At 37.0% G+C, this 18271-nt stretch overlaps 1 protein-coding gene and 1 pseudogene across 1 annotated transcript; both read left to right on the forward strand.

Moving 5' to 3' along the window:
• The first annotated feature begins 359 nt into the window (after positions 1-359).
• Positions 360-935, forward strand: LOC147495249 (uncharacterized). The gene has a single exon (XM_086568341.1). The coding sequence runs from the start codon at positions 360-362 to the stop codon at positions 933-935; it is 576 nt and encodes a 191-aa protein (XP_086424467.1).
• Positions 936-14975: 14040 nt separating this feature from the next.
• LOC147495250 (nicastrin-like) lies at positions 14976-17489 on the forward strand (annotated as a pseudogene).
• Positions 17490-18271: the final 782 nt, after the last annotated feature.

Below are 18271 nucleotides of genomic sequence, written 5' to 3' on the forward strand. Positions count from 1 at the left end.
TAAATAGAAACCCTTTTCTCCTGGCCGAATTCACTATTCATTTGTTTAGAAAAGAGAGGCAAGGAAAGAGAGAAAGAAAGGGTTGGTAGATCGTTGCCCACACAATGTCCATTCCATTGATAGGAATACAACAGAAGATCAAGAGGTTGATTCGGATTCATAGAGCTTGGATTCTCAAAGATAAGAAACCGATCTAAAGGTATAATTTCTATCCAAAACCGTGGACACCCCTTATTCCGCTGCGCGTGGGTGTTCGCGGTTCGTAGATCATTCGTTGCAACCATAATGGTTCCTACACTTCCTTGGCGGAGTGCTTTAACAGCTGGATAGATAAAGAGCGACATCTTCCCATCATAGCCATGTTAGATGGAATTCAGATGAAGATGATGAAGATGGCGTCTGCCCGGAGGATGGAATGCAAGAATTGGAAAAGTTTTCTTTGTCCTAAAATTGAAGCAAAGTTGCTTGATAGGACCGAGAAGGCTCGTTCTGTGACTGTGTCAAAGTCAGATGATCATGTATTAGAAGTTAATACGGAGAAGCATAACTATCGGGTTGACTTGCTTAAGAGAGATTGTACTTGCAACAAATGGGGCATAGACGGTTTTCCTTGCCGTCATGCGATTGCGAGTATTCATTGCAAACAGGAGTCGGTGTATTCATACATTGAAGATGCATTTTGCTCCACTTATTTCAATAGCACCTACTCTCATGGCATAACTGCAATTAGCCGTAACGAGATCTGTTTGGATGGTTCTGATGAAGTGCGAATTCTCCCACCAGATGTGAAGAAGGCTCTGGGTAGACCACAAGTTAAGAGGTTTGAGAGCGCGGGTGCTATGCGTTATACTGCCCATAAGTGCAGAAAATGCCAAAGCACCGACCGACATGACCGAAAGAATTGCCAAGGGGAAACTGTTGATGTGTTAACTTGATAGGGAATCTAGAGGAAGGGTTGAGTAGCCTAGTGGCGATATGGTATCAATGTCTTGCCAATTATTCTAGGTGGGAAGCACTAATCAGGATGTTTAATGTTTTGTACGAATAATATATTGATTGACTGATTGATATTAATACAGTTTTCATATGATTTTTATATTAGGTTATTTAATGTTCTAGGTGGAATATATTTTAAAGTCTCATATGATTTATATTATTCATTTCATTAATGTTAATGAGGTATGATTTTTATATTTGTTCATACCTACTGGAGTATGAACAAATATTGTTCATACCTAGTGTACTATGAACATTCAATGTTCATACCTAGTACGTGTACTATGAACATTCAATGTTCATATATGGTGTACTATGAACATAATTTGTTCATACTTAACAATCATTGTTCATACACTAACAGGTATGAACAATGAATGTTCATACATTGAGGTATGAACAATCAATGTTCATACCTATTGGAGTGTGAACAAATATTGTTCATACATGATAATTAATAAAGAATAACAATAAGAGAACACATGATAAACATCAATAATAGTTCATACATTTTGTCATTGTGTACCAAAATCATGACCACTTAGAGAACAAATTTCACTATGAATCACTACTGATGCACATTCATACATGACAAAAAATATTGTTTTGTCATTGTGTACCAAAAAGACCACTCAAAAAGAACACATTTCACTTTTCTTAACGCCTCCTGGAACTTATGATCTTCCTTTGTCCAGCTTCTTGGTTTATCAGAAAGCAATCCACATGCAAGTTCTGGGCGCATATTGTGTACTTCGGTTTCAGTAGTTACATCACAAAAATCCCAACGACCTTGTTCATAAAGAATTTGCATCATTTTGCAAACATGAACGCCGCAATCAACGCTGCAATTTAGAGAATACAGATTTCAGGTCAATTATTGTTTTCTGTATGTCTAGAAGTCTCCAAGAATGTCAGTGAATAATTACGTGCTTACCTATTGTGTTGTTGTGGACATTTTTTAGGCATTATTCTTCCTTTATTACTAAGGTTGTGGATTTCCTTCTTCTCCATTTTGATCCGACTGTTGATGAGATCAACTAGTCCTTTCCTCTGCAAAATAAAAAGAAGTTATTTCATTATGTTTTAAGAAAAAAATTTCATGTCAGTTAAGTGTTTTATGTTGAACTCACCAAATCTTTCGCAACTTGGAGCAATTTTTTTCCGGTGATTAGGGAGTTGAAATGAAACCATTGCTCGTGTTGTCCCTCTCTCAACTCTATTACAAGAAGTGTCCAATGTGTATCTGAATGAATAGTAATAGCTATGAATTTTGCAGAAAGGTCAATGCTCTGCACTATTTTTTCCAAGCCTCCTTCTTCATCTAGCATTTTCTATGTCAATGATTGCGTGAAATAGTAAGAATGTGACAACATCTACAATATAGAAATGAAACAAAATTTTGTAATAAATAATTTACCTTTATGTTGGAAGTGATTAGACAAGTTTCATTTTTTCCATGGTTCTTTTCTTGAAGGTGTTTAGACCACCAGTCGATAACCTGTTGAATTGAACATTTTTTAAATTGGCATTACATATTTCATGAACAATGATTATTCATAGTACAGTAAGGACTATGAATAATGAGTGTTCATAGCTCATGACTATGAACAATGAGTGTTCATAGTCCAATTTTAGTATGAACAAATAATGTTCATAGCTCATGAATATGAACAATGATTGTTCATAGTACAGTATGGACTATAAACAATGAGTGTTCATAACTCATGACTATGAACAATGAGTGTTCATAGTCCAATTTTAGTATAAACAAAAAATGTTCATAGCTCATGACTATGAACATTGATTGTTCATAGTATAGTATAGACTATGAATAAAGAGTGTTCATAGCTCATGACTATGAACATTGATTGTTCATAGTTCAATTTTAGTATGAACAAAATTTACCTGGAAATCAATTTGCCTATCAAACAGAAGGTCTTCAACTAGAGCACCCCATACTTATAAATGTCCATCTGACCATGCAATTGTGCTTCAAAAACCATAAGGAATTACCATTAGTCAAAAATGTTATTGTAAACTTGTAAAACTTACAGTCTTGTTAGACTTACCCTTTGTCTGCTATCGTGAAGAAAGTGTCGACAACTTGTATGTGGCTTTCTTCTAATCCCTCATAGTAGGGACTCGTCTTAGGGTCTTCGAGTGGTCCACTCTCAATATCATCGCCAAGAATTTGCTTGCCAGTATCAACTTTTTTTCTTTTTCCCTTCCCTTCAGCAGTGTATTCCTTGCCAATAGGCTTAGTTTTCCTTCCTTTATTTTCCTTGACTCGCTTTACTAGGGAACAAGGTTCCTCTGCTCCCTTACCCCCTTCAACATCCTTCTCTTCACCTTTATCTGTATCTCCCTCCTTGTCTGGAGGAGACAATGTAAGACATAAGTCAAATGATGGAGCTTCAAACTCTCGCTGGAGCTTCACTTGTTGCACTTCAGCCAAGGGGACTTGATCAGGTTGAGGTTGCAATTAAGCCAGGGGGACTTGATCAGGTTGAGGTTGCAATTATGCCAGGGGGACTTGATCAGGTTGAGGTTGAGGTTGCACTTCAGCCAGGGGGACTTGATCAGGTTCAGCTGTATCCCCCTCTTGCCTTTCCTTTAACATCTCCTTTAATTTTTTTATTTCTTCTTGGCGATCAAGAAGTTGTTTCTCAAGTGTGGCAATTTCGGCCAACAGTTTTTTGTTCTCCACTCTAAGTGCTTCATCCGTTCCTAAAGTAGGTTGGACTTCATGATCTGTACTTTTGACTAAATCAATGTACATGTCACGAAGTAACTCCATTTCAGCCTCCGTTGCTGCTTCAACATTGACAACGATCTGAGATGCAGCTACTTTAGTAATCGGAGTCTTCTGGAACGCATCAAACAAGGTCTTTAAATTCCACCTCGCACACCTGGGGAATTTACTTTCATGGTTCTGTACCTTGTTGATGACTAGAGAGTGTTCACAAAACCAAAACTGCAACGCACGTGATGAAAGCCATATTAGTTCACACACTAATAAACCAAAACATTAAAACAATCAATGTTCATACCCTAATAATAGATATGAACAATGAGTGTTCATACCTATCCATGTATTAACATTGATTGTTCATTAGGGTATGAACATTGAATGTTCATTAGGGTATGAACATTGAATGTTCATATCTAATGTACTATGAACATTGAATGTTCATATCCAAAGGACTATGAACATTCAATGTTCACACCTACCAATTGAAAATTTTTAAGGAGAAACAATGCAATAAACATTATCGTGCAGCCATTGATTGTCAGTTTCTTCTTTTCCTTTTTGACTTTGTGCTCTCTAGCTGCATCAATTAGGTCATTGTGGATAGCCGTTGGCCAAGACAACTTTCTCAATGTATCCAAGTTGTCAACAGCAATTACCAATGGCCACATGATTCTATAGTTGGCATTTGTGAAGAAGCAAGTTGTTAGCATGAATAGAGACACCAACCTTGCAAAATCTTCAGCTGCGGGTTGCTCGATTTTCTGGGTCATCCAAGGTCCTCTGTATGCCATCTTCTACATGAGCCTTGGTATATGATAAGAGCCCAAAATTGTAGTTTTAACCCTGTAATAGTCATACTTTTAGACCAATTATGTGAGTAATAATTAAGAGTTAATCCTGATTACGTGTTTTTATGCATTTCAGGCTTCAAAGTCCATTATGTGCAGAAATGTGCCACTTTAGCGAGATAAAGAAGCAAAGGTCAGTTGCTAAGGAGTTCTGTGATTAAAGGCCAAGATTGAAGAAGACAAAGCCTTTCTAATGCCCGGTCAAAAGCAGAAAAGTCGACGCGGGCAGAAACAACATACAAAGTCAGCAGAACTTCCGAAGGCCGTATCTTTGGACTCAGACCTCGGAATTGGGCCTACCTTATGTCAAAACGACCAGCTCGGAAAGAGCTTTCTAATGGTCTAAGACTTGATCCAATCAGAGGAGCAAAAGTGGACGAAAAGTCTGTTGAAGCCAACTGCAGCTGAATAGGCCTTTTTGGACTGAAAGAATTGGGTTTTGGGCCTGATTCTCTGGCCCAAAACATGGCTCCAAGCCCATGCACAATTTTTGGATCTGAAAGTATAAAAACCAAAGCTTAACTCTTTGTTAATGGTAGCTAGTTAGACCTAAAAATATATAGAATTCTATATCTAGTTTTTCAGTAGGGTAATTAAGTTTAAGTTCCATTTTCAATTCTTGTTTTAGATTAAGTCTTTGAATCATTGTTCTTGATTAATTAGATAAATAAAATAGTTATTTTTGTCAATTTCGATTCTTGTCATTTACAATTGTGTAGGTCTAAATTCCCTTATTACGTAGATAGCTAGACTTAGATTAGTTAGATTATTAATTTAGTATTGAATCATTGTTTAATTATTCATTAGATTAATAAAATAGTGTTCTCCATAAATTAGTTTCATTTCCATTAATTGTTTAATTTAAATTCGTAGATTCAATTAATTGTCATTATTAGTTTAATTCAATTATTGCATCAGTAGTTTTGAATTGGGTTTAAACAAGTAAAGTTTCAATCTTTATATCATGTCTTGTTTGAATTCCATTGGGAATGATAGCGTGATGATTCTCGGCTAAACCTCCATTGAGGGGGTTGAGAAGCCTTGATGAAAGCTTGATTCCGATTATCGTAGAGTCGTCGTAATTTCCTTTCCACTCTAGAAACGATTAGTTTACCATGAGAATGGGTTTAATCGTTCACATACTAGTTATGAATTGGTAAAAATGTCATGTGTAATTAGGGATTAGGAGTAACCATATTGTTCTGCGAAGCAGTTCAATTCGGATTACGACGATTCGTCGTTAGTAGGATTAAGTCGAGTTAAGGTGGAATCAACCCCCCTCTAACTCCTTATCATAGAATCAACATAGCATTCCCGTAGTTGTTCTAATAGTCGACTAGTTGCATCTTGTGGGTAGTTGCATCGTAGTCTAGTTACCTTTTCGTAAATCTCTCATTAGACTTTAGAGTTAAGATTACTTATACTTAGTGAACATACCATGCGGAAGGACTAGGAGTGGAACGAATCATCTACTCCACTATATCTCCATAGGATTGAGAGTAGAAACTTTGATAAATATAGACACGTATTAAGTTTTAGTTTACTTACATTTTGAGTTTTATCGTTCATGTCGTAGGTAAACTATTCATTTTATGTTTTATCAAATGGCGTCCCTGCCATCTTAGTTTCACTTTAGCATTGTTTTCATAGTATAATTAGTCATTTTTAAGTCCCATTTCACCCACCCACCCTTGTTTGATTCATACTGTGGTTGTTCGTTTCAGCATTGAAAAGTTCGCGAAAAATTACATGGGCGACGCGCAAAGCCCAAGACTGGCAGCCAAAGCGCCTGGAACCTTGAGTAGCGACCAGCTAAAGTTACTGGAACACGGGCGACCACCCCCATACCGAAGCGACCGGCGCTAAGTTCTTGGAAACGGATGGCGACCGGCCAAAGCTGAAATTTGCCGGATTTCCCACGGGGTTTGTTTCAAATTTTGATTTTTCAAGTTTTTCAGTGTTTTAACTTGTTATATACACGAACACGTAAACAAGGCGTATTATTCATAAGCAAAGCAAGGGCCGCAATCGGGTATTCCTTTCTTCCACACCTCGCGATCTCTCGGTTAGAGGTTTCTACTAGTATATCAAAATTATTTGGAGTGTTGCATATTTAGTTAAGTTCGACTTAGTCTTGCATGAGATTAAGGTCTAGTCGAAGAAAAACAACTAACGTAATTACACGCAGCGTCAACAAACAAGTTTATCTAGTTTCCCACCCACTACACCTTTAGCTACTATTTCACACACACCACCGATATTATGGTTGAAGAAAGAGAGACTCCTCTCTCGACTTTTATAAAGCCTTGGCGATAGCCACTAAATCTTGCATCGTTCTAGCAAACCCGATTGGGGATTTCCGCATCCCCCAAATATATTTAATTTGTTACCCGTTTTTCATGGCCATGAAAAACCTTATCAGCATATGCGTAGGATTGAACAAGTTCTTACAACATTCCACCATCCTACGGTTGGTGCGGAACAAATTAAATTGAGGGTATTCCCTTTCACTTTAGGCGATAAAGGCGTCTTGGTTAACTGCCCAAGCACCTAATTACGTGGACTTCGTGGGCCAAACTTGTTCAATTTGTTTATGGAACATTTTTACCCACCCCCTAAAGGCGGATGAAATGCTTTCCAAAATTCACTTCTTTCAACGAGAATCCTCATGAATCATTTTGGAGGCTTGGAATCGTTTCACCGATCTCCTTATAGAGTGTCCCACACCATCACCTAGCAAAAGACACCGTTAGTTTGTGCCTTTTCAAAGGACTTCTACACCACCATAAAGAAGTCCTAGACATAATGAATGGGGGTAGTTTCTAAGTAAAGGGCACCGAGAGGCATATAAATTTTGGAAGATCGGACTAAAGCGTAATAATGGTGGGGGGGTAGTGGCGATTACTCCCGCTCAGCTAGTTCTTCTTCTTGATTAAGGCTACCGGTATGTTTGAGGTTAAATCAGATCGAGCTTAAAACTCTAATTGAATCCCTCACAAAAAGGTAGAGGCCATTTACGTACAACAAAAGCCTATCCCGTCATGAATGTAAATTCAAATCCATGTAGTTTGTTGGAGTCCACGAGCATCCGACTCCCACGTCATATAGCCTATGAACATTCTTGTTCCATTAATAGTGAACCTAACGCCCTTGGAGACAAAATCCCAACCCGGTTGGAGAAATAACCAACAAGTCACACCTTAGGTACAATAATCAATATGTTAGGCCAGCGCCGCGGTTATAACCAAAGCCTTGACCTCGACAAGGTCAAGCACAAGGTCAATGTAGTTATAATAATTATAATGCTAATAGAGGTATCGTTCGGTAAATAATAACTATCACAATCAGCCCATAAATAATCAGCGAGATAGTTCGGTCCACCACCCGTGACTACTACACCCCATGGACGGATCGTCTTGACACCTTCATACAAGTGAGCCAACAACTTTTCCAAACCATGGCTCAATCTAACCAACACATTCTACAATCCGTTAATAATTTAAACCAACGGTTAGCCCAAGAGAAAGCCCAACCAAAGGCGTGTTTCTAGGCTGGCGATACTGACCCAGAGCGGCAAAACACGGCGCTTTGAGGTAGCGGTAATACTAGATGCGAAAACTACAACCGTAGGTGAGCTAAATGCCATCACCACTCTCCGTTGCGGAAGAGTGGTTGATAACAAAGTAACTATGCCTATAGTTACCCCATCGATACTCCTACACGGATGTCGAACTAGATGCGAAATAGAAGCGAAGAACCTACCTTTGTAGAGGTACCCGGTTAAACCACAACCTAAGAAGCGAGAAAGCCAAGGTTACACATCAAGTCGAGCCATCGCTAAATATAGAAGCGAAACCACCGTTCCTCGAGAAATTAGCCATGCTAACCGGGGATACTAACTTTGAGGAGATTAGGAGCGTTTTCAAAAATCTAACGATAAACCTTCCTTTTTCGAAGCTATAAAAAGCTACCTAACCACGCTAAGTTTCTTAAGGAGTTGTGCACTACTAGGCGTAAGACCAACATACCTAAAGGCGCCTTTCTAACTGAATAGTTCCCAACTTTATCGAAAATAATGGAATTGTTAAGTACAAGGACCACAGTAGATCCTATTGTACAATGCACCTTAGGAGATTCTCACCACGATGGCCCGGCTACTAGACACGGGGGCTAGTGTTAACTTACTCCCGTTTTATTTGTATAAAAAATAGGTCTAGAGGAGATTCAACCTACTAAAATGACATTGCAATTAGCGTCGGATTATTAAGCATCTAAGGGGTGTGGTTGAAAACATCTTTGGTTAAAGTCCAAAATTTTTACTACCGGCCGACCGTTATCCTCGACCGCGAAGTCACTAATGACTCTGTACCTATCATTTTAGGGCGTCCGTTCTTGGCTCTCGCCAGCGGCTCATAAAGCTGCCGCGATGGTTCGATGTCCTTGTCCTTTGGCCATCTTTACGTTGAGGTAAATGTTTTCAAAGCGAGGAAAGCGATATCGATTCATCTACAAATGGAGAGGTTAGCATGATCGAGAGCTTAGCTCAAGATTACTTCAAAAACATGTTTCCGGAGAAATAGATTAACAAATTCCTTTCCTTCGGAAATTCCGACTTTAACAATGACTCCCTGGTAGTAGACGAAATCGAAGAAGAATTCCTGCAGCTCTTTTGCACTGCTTCTTTACCACTTTGCGAGTCCCCCTTTGCCAACAATCATTCATCCCTTGATGCTATGACGGAAGATGAATTTTTCAATCTTTATCCCAGTGATCCTTTTGACCCACCTATTGAGGAATGTCTTGCATATAACAAGATTTCTAATGAAATGGACTTGAGAGCTCTAGCTGAGAATCATTCACCTTCCATCACCAATATTCCCCACCCTCCACCTTTTCAAAGGAACCTCGAGTTTGCACTCGATCCTTTAGTTTCTCCTGTGCTTCATAATTTTTTAAATCCACCTAGTAAACAAATACTTCCCAAGGATAAACCACTTGACACCTTCATTTTCGGACTTGAGCGGTCCTAACTACACCATGAATGAGTTTTGTGCTAAATCCACATCCTCATTTTTCCATGCTTTCCCTCTAAAACTTATCCCAATCCACCATATCTTCCCAACCATTCACTTTTCCACACTTATTCACTAGGACACCCTCTCGTTCAAAGATGAAACCACGAGGTGCATCCTCGGTTATGTTATAGGTCTATCCGACCCGCTTTCATTCCATTCCACTAGGCTGCGTCCTAGGAAATCTTGGTGCTTGATTGTGTTTGGATATGTTTTCTGTGATATTTATTTATGGAATGATCCACAACTATTTCGATTGTTGATATATGATAAACTGCATGTAAATACATATATATCACTTTAAGTCTAAGGAATCTGACTTTAAAAGACCCACGTTTTAAAACAAATTTTTACAAACCTGTTTTCAAAAATTTGTTTGGGGGTGGGGTGTTTGGTTTTTCCATGCTTGATCACCTAACTTCCATCTCTTACCTTTCACTCCCACGTTTCCCGTTGTTCTTCACCATTTTCACAAATAAGCACCTCGGGCGCTGCGAGGAGGCGCTTTTCAGCAGTGGAAGTGGAGCGCTTTCGGCGCTACGACTTCCATGGACGAGAAAAATTCGGTTTTTCTCTGGTTGTTCGGGTCATTAGCGGCTATTCAGGCGTAATTTTGATATGACATCTCTACATTGATACGAACAGTCTTTTGAAGATTTGTTCCAAAGCACTACTTATGGTGCTTGGTCTCATGAGTGATCACACCGCGTAAATTTTGGGAACCGCTTATGGTTCTTCCTAGCATTTGTTCTTGGACTTGCCATGCCATTTGAAATACAAGACCCATGGTGTTATTGGGTAGATAATATGCATGTCCGGGAGAAAAGGTAAGTTTTTAATTCCATTTAGTGTCTGCTTATGTCCCAAGCAATTTAATTATGTTATCCCCATAATGGGTGGAACTCTTATAGAGTTGCGTTAGTTTTTTATTTCCTATATTAGTACGTTCTAACCTTGTTTTGCAGATGTTCCTGAATTTCACGCGCTCCAATGGTATTTTTCCTACCCTTTTTATTTAAATGCTTTGAAGACAAAGCATGCTTCTTGTTTGGGGGGGGGGGGGGGCATAGAAACACGTGTAATTAAGGCATCGGTTAGGATATAGATAGGTATAATATGCACTTGTTTTCTAGTTAAAAATTTCAAAAATTTAAAAATATAAAATAAAAAGTTTATGCTATACACTTAGGAATATTGGTATTGTTTCTTTCTCTATGCTCTTAATAATCTAGAAGTCTCACGTAGCTTTTGCATTAGAATAGTTTTTAGAAACTTAGGTTAATATGTAGGTAATAATCTTTGCATCTATATGAGTATCTATGATTGTTTGGCAGTAAGTTTCTGAAATCTAGGCTAGAGTACTTATTCTACAAATCCTGTGAGAATATAGCCTAAAGCCTTATATGAGTGAAACATTTGAGAAATGACACAAGGGAGAAGTATATTCGAATAGAGAAATCACCCGTCCACTTGCTTGACCACTATACCATGTCCTAAGAGAGAATTTAGGCCACTTTTTGGATCGATATAGCTAGAAATTCTGACCTAAGTATATTTTCCGCTAATTAAGCCCCTTAATCGAGCCTTTCATTAGCCCTTTCATAAACTACAAATCCTTTACCCTGTTACAAAACAAAACAAAATAAAAAATTCAACCTACCCAATTTAGATAAGTTTGAGAATAGAATGAGGAAGAAAGAAGAAGAGAAAAACCTGTGTAAACAAAAGTTAGTTAATTGCTTCAGGAAATAAAGAAAAGAAGTTTCCATCCAAAGAAAAGAAAAATAAAAATAAAAATAAAAATAAAATAAAAACTCCAAAAAAAAAAAAAAAAAAAAAAAAAAAGAATAAAAGGAGTCAAAAGCTAAAGAAAAAGAAAAAAAAAATATGGCTAAGGATGGAAACAAAGTGTAGAAGCAAAAGAACAAGGTTTTCTCTAGTTACGAAATATGAAGACCCTATTATCTCAGACTTGTCTTTTTGAATATCCGTTTCCTTCATTCTTAAACGATCTCCTAATCCCCGCAACACCTAATAAAGACCTCTAGCTCGATTAGGAATAGGTTAGTGTGATGGTAAGTGGCGGATGTGTTTGATCGACTCCGGCTTCCTTGTTGTCATTGAGATTGTAAGGTAAAAGTGTGCCCATCGCTTTCGGAGTATGAAACTTGAGTGGAAAAATCGAGTGTGTATCTTGACTATTATTGTGAGAACCTACTTGGGACGTATTTACCCCGAAGTTTCGAGAAAAAAGAAACACGCTAGGCATTTCATAGTATTACTCATTGTATATATGTTTATTGTAGATGATTGATTATTATGCATATATTAGCTTAGGTTTCGACTTGATTACTCTATATGCATTGCTAGTGAGATGTATAGATAGTTGAGACATGAATAAAGAAATAATAGTTTTATTTTTTAGTCGTTGTAGTATAGATGAAGTTTGTGAGTACCTTCACTGGAAAACTCTCACGAGGCTATAACTCGTCCACTAGGGAATTCCTAGTGGTATAAGGCCTTGTTGCATATGGTCAATGCAATCGCACTCAAACGAAACGAGTAGATAGAACTCCATTTTTGGTCACTTATTCTAATTTCTCATCTTTGCTTGAGGACAAGCAAAATCTTTGTTTTGGGGTGGTTTGATAAGAGCCCAAAACTGTAGTTTTAACCCCTTAACCATCATACTTTTAGACCAATTATGTGAGTAATAATTAAGAGTTAATACTGATTACGTGTTTTTATGCATTTCAGGCTTCAAAGTCTACTATGTGCAGAAATGTGCCACTTTAGCGAGATAAAGGAGCAAAAGTCAGCAGAACTTCCGAAGGCCGTATCTTTGGACTCAGACCTCGGAATTGGCTCCACCTTATATCAAAACGACCGGCTCGGAAAGAGCTTTCCAATGGTCTAAGACTTAGTCCAATCAGAGGAGCAAAAGTGGACGAAAAGTCTGTCGAAGCCAACTGCAGCTGAAGAGGCCTTTTGGACTGAAAGAATTGGGTTTTGGGCCCGATTCTCTGGCCCAAAACATAGCTCCAAGCCCATGCACGATTTTTGGATCTGAAAGTATAAAAACAAAAGCTTGACTCTTTGTTAATGGTAGATAGTTAGACCTAGATTAGAATTAGATTAGTTAGCCTCCATTAATGAGTTTTAGAACTTAGTTTTAGAATTTCATTTCTTGTTTAGATTAATTTCTTGAATCATTGAATATCATTCATTAGATAAATAAAATAGTTATTATTCTTGTCATTTTGATTTTTGTTATTTCAATCTATTAGATCTAGTTTTAATTATTGTTGGTTACCATTTCTTAGTTGTTAATTAGATTTTAATTATTGTTTAATTTAGATTAGTAAATTTCGAATCTTGATATTATGTTTAGTTTAGATTCATATGGAAATGATTGAGGAATGATTCTCGGCTAAACCTCCATTAGAGGGGGTTGAGAAGCCTTGATGAAAGCTTGATTCCGATTATCGTAGAGTCGTCGTAATTTCTATTCCACTCTAGAAACGATTAATTCGCCATGAGACACTACACCATAAGGGCCAATTTGTAACAGACAATATTTTCGATTTCTAACGGATATATCCGTAACCAATTAACTAACGGATATAATTGTTACTTATCAAGTTATGCGTTAGTTTATTTCTTTTTATATTCTGAATTGTTTTTTAATTATTTTTATAGCAAATAAAAGGCAAAAAAAATAAAGGAGTAATTGTTCTACCCGACTAGAACTCTCTCAAACCCCAACTCTCTCCATGCTATTCAAACCTAGGGTTCCAAATATGTCACCCGGATATGAAGATGAAGACGACGCATTTGGTTTGATCTTGATTAAAACCGGATGTACCGTTATTTCTCTTCCTCCCTTGAAAGTTTTTCTACTTATTGTCACTCGGTTTGGGAATTTGATTTTGGATGATTGAATTGAGGAGCTATTGTTCAGAAGTCAGTTTTTTCAAGTGTTGGGTTTCATGTTTAGGATTTTTGTTAATAAGTCTTGGAAAATAATAAATCTTGTTACTCTGTGGAATTTTGTTGTGTCCGTCTGTGTCGAAGCAGTGTGTAGAAGAAGTAGTGGTGTTGGAAGATGAGAAGGTGGACATGGGGTTCATCTCTCGTTTCTTCAGTCGGGACCCTGCTACTGTCAAGCTCAATAGACACTTAATCGGCAGTGTGTCGTCCTCTTCTTCTTCCCTCACTTGGAAATCCCTACTCTCCTTCTTCGCCTCCCGCAGTTTCCCCACAGGCTCGACTAACAATGATCCTATTATAGTCCATGGCAAGCTCTGCAACTCCGGAACCAAGAGTAAGTACTACTCGATCGTTATTCACTCTAGTTTTTGTTTCTTTTCGTACTACTTGTTAATTTGCTTCTTCTGTTCCGGTTAATCTTACTGGTGAAATCGGTTGTGCAAGTATATATATATATGGTGTTAAACTCATTTTATTAAATTCTTTGAGTATTATGTATAAATAATAATTATTATTATTAAAGCATATGGTGGTCAATGTTATCAGATCCCGACCGAGAAAAAGTTGTTGCTCCAGTGGTAAGACTTAAGGATGTTGATAAGTTGACTAGTCCATCTGCGGTTTTGGTGTCACAAGATGAAATGGAGAACTTCTTTAACAGGTATGGATGTTCTTGTTTTATTTATTATTATAGAAGTTCATGCTTCGCCATTGTGTTACCGCAGCCTGTGGTGTGATATGGAAGATGTGTTAATAATAGTTTCTTTGTAGCTTGTGCTAGAATTTTGTGGTTGAGTTAGATGTTTATTGGTGTTAAATTATTCTTGGTGTGTAACACAAATCACATTAATGTTGTTGTGCAACACGACGAAATAGCAAATGCACTTTTCAGTGGCACTTTTACAATTACATAACCATCTCGACAATGTTACTTCTTGTTATAACTTCTAAGCTACCAATAGATATTATTCATGGTGCTCAATATTGCTGATGTTTGATTTGAACAAATTCTTTGCACTTAACAATGTTAAGTAATATATGTTTTTATTTCGGTGTATTAAGCGATCACCACTGCGAAGAAGAAAGTAGGCTGGTGTTTTGGTTGAATCTGGGCTGAAGTCCCAACTCTTGGAAAGAGGTTAGCTCTGTAGTTTTTTATCCTTATTTTAAATTTTCTATCTATTTGAACAAAGCAATTAATAGTTTTCAAACTTTCTCTTCCTCATAGGATTTTCGCCTGTTGAAAAATTTCCACAAGTCAAATTTGCACCTTATAAGAACGTTGATTATATATGGAATATAATTCAGCTGTAAGTCATGAAGTGCATGAGATATAGGGAGGTGAAGTATATGGGGTTTTACCTTGGTAGCCGGAGATTCCTAGCAGAAGTAGATATGCATTTAGATGTTGTTCATGGCCTTAACAGGACTCTAATCGAGCTGGTATTCTTCTATTTTTGGTATAGACTACTTTCAGGAACACATTGAGCATAAAGACCTTAGTCGGGTATTATCTATTGTAGTGCTTTCTACATCCCAATTTTTAATATATCTTATAATAGGTGTAATATGGGATAAATTTATAGAATGGGATCAGTGTCTGTTTCGGTTGTTCTAATATGGGTTATCACACTTCACGTTAAGATTCCAGGAAATGCTAATTTTTTTGTAAAGAAAAATCATCATCTATTGCAGATTTAAACTTTTGAGCTTAGTTAATGCTTATTATTGATAGATATAAATAGTGTATTTGAACTGGTAGTTTGACTGTTTTGTTATGGAACAAGGCTTTCTTCACTAGTAGGATCATGTTGTTGTCATGTTGGTACCGGTTAATACTTATTTCTTAATTAGATTGTGGAATTAGATTGTGGTGTAACAATTTGTTACTCCTTAAATTTAGAATGATATTAGAGTTTATGTTTTGTGCATTGAAGTTGCTAGGATTTCGTTGAAGAAAGAGGTTTGACTTGAGCTGCATAATTCAATTGCAAAGTGATGAAACTGCTAGTGGTGCAACCTTAGCATCCAAAAGTTTAGAAAGTACTATTATTTATTGGGAGGGCCATGCGAAGTTACCTGTGGTATTAGGGAGTGGATTGTGTATATTGTTAGTAAAAATTTTGTCACTTTCACCATTTGAAACCTCATTCTCTTACTTCGAGTCATTTGCATATATCTTTCTTCATGCCTACATTCTACTGCCTTGTACATAAAATTCTACATTCTAATTTGCAGCTTCAGTCTTCTCCTTAAATTATAATACGTTTTTTATGGTGGATGTTCCTAATTAGGTCATGGAAGTTGGATCTATTGGCAAAGCCTTTGATCGTGGGCTAAAGTCCTTGTTAGATCCATGCCGCGAGGGGGTGAGAGTGTAGTCTATTATTTTAGTAGAATATCGTAATATGCATAATAAAATTATTAAAATATCCATTCTGTTTGTTCTTTGACCAATTAATATATACTCATTGTAGCTTTGGAATTATGTGTGAGACATTTTTTTGTAATTTGTTCAATTGTGGGCGTTTTTCTAGGAAGAAATTGGAAAATTGCTACTTGATATACGTGGCACATAATATTAACATAAGATCCCTAATGACTACATTGAAAGGATTCAATAAACTTGTTAATATTTCCGTGCACAAGCCATTTTTCCTTGTGTTTTTTCTTATCTCTAGTGTTTCTTTCTATAGGGGTCATCTGCCGCAAATAAGACATTCGATGCATTCCAGTATGCTCATGAATCACTTGGTTCAAATATTAAGATCTCGATGGCCAATAAATCAAATCCTGGGATACCTCCATCTTCGTTGATGTCATTCCTTAGAAAGGTTTGTTCATTGAACTAGATTTCTCAAATTATTGTTCCTACACTCCTTTGATTCTTAGGTAGAGGAAAGATGATAGATGTACTGGTGATAGATCTGAAAATTTTCAAAACGTAAAACGCTTGTGACCTGCTTTATTCATTTTTGCAAGTTCGTTTGTTTAGCCAATCTTTCTGATGTTAGTTTTTTCTCCTAGGACTCTTCAATTTCTGGAATTGTCTTGGAAGATTTCAATACTGCCTTCACCAACAAGTTTTACCACAACCGCTTTTATGATCTATGTGAGTTGAGCTATTTTTATGGGTTGCAGCTGATTTTTTCCACAACATTTATAATTTTATTTATTATGTTTTCTACTTTACTGCAGCAAATATTAACTCCTCTGCAATTGTAACGGCCACTTCTTGTGGGCTGGTGAAGGATTATATTGGACCCACCAGTAACTGTCCAAACAACTACTTTGGTAGGTGTCCTTGTGGGAGAACCTTCCACCGCACCATTACTTGACTATGTTAGTGATATATCTAGATTTGTATGGAACTTTCTGGCTGAGAGAACATCTTTACCAAGCGAGAATGCAAGCATTGCTTGTTCAACTTGCGATGAAATTTGAAGTATGCATTAGGTCCGAAAAGAAGGGGAAGAGCACATGCGTTGTCTCCACGACGAGGTACTTTACTATGTACATAAAAGTAAGAGTTACATGTTGGTTAAAAAAAAGATAAAAGAGAGATCATTTCAGGTAATTTCTTGATGTTAGTGAAGGATGAGCCTTTACTTGATGTTAATTGCAAGTGTGCACTAACTAATTTCTGTAAGTCGATCATTTCAGGTACATTCCTGCATATTGACCGGTTGAAGTTTGAATATGGAGTATGGCATGTTCTACCACGGATGCATCGATGTCATGGCGGGCATGGTCGACCCGGTATGGAATGAGAGCTTACGGGATGAATTCAACCGTGTTTACACAAACAAATCGCGACTTATGACCATCTAATTCTTCTTGGGGGTATTGTTGTTACTCTTTTGGCTTACCTTGCAATAGTAGTTACGGATTTGCTTTGACAAAGGCACTTAAGTGTGAAAAAAAAAAAAAACGGGAAGAAAAACTTCATGAGAAATCCTCATGACGTGTTGGAGATTCATTAACAGAGACAAATATGATTGGACTGTTTACAATGAAACATGTGTAACTGATTGGTTTAGAGATTCTTGATTAGATTGATGACTATATTTTTATAATAATGTTTAATTGATTGGTGGTTTTGTTTTTTGTTATTCATTTGTTGATTAAATTTGTGGAATGTGATCTTTATATCATATTTGCTAGAACTAGATGTGCATGGTGGACATTATTTGACCCAGGATTTTATTTTATTTTTTTTTATTTTATTGGCTACAATTTACTAACGGATATTTCCGTTACAAACAATAGTTAAGTAAATAGCATATCCATTACTAACGGATATATCCGTTAGAAATGACAAATTTAATCAGGCCATCAACAGTTATCTATCTGTTACAAAGAATTTTAGTAACGGATATAAAGCATTACTAAAATTACTATCGATGCGGTTATATCATTTACTAATTTTAGCCTAAGTGACAAGATGCGTGAGCTAACGGATATAACCGTTAGTAAAAATATAAGTAACGGATATAACCGTTAGTAAACGCCTTTTCTAGTGTAGTGAGAATGGGTTTAATCGTTCACATGCTAGTTATGAATTGGTAGAAATGTCATGTGTAATTAGGGATTAGGAAGAACCAATTGTTCTG

The sequence above is a fragment of the Coptis chinensis genome, chromosome 6 (genome assembly GCF_015680905.1).
Source record: "Coptis chinensis isolate HL-2020 chromosome 6, ASM1568090v1, whole genome shotgun sequence".
In the NCBI taxonomy this organism is placed as follows: domain Eukaryota; kingdom Viridiplantae; phylum Streptophyta; class Magnoliopsida; order Ranunculales; family Ranunculaceae; genus Coptis; species Coptis chinensis.

Bases quoted from the DNA above. Each gene is read 5' to 3' on its own strand.
- LOC147495249 (XM_086568341.1), top strand. From the start codon at position 360: ATGTTAGATGGAATTCAGATGAAGATGATGAAGATGGCGTCTGCCCGG.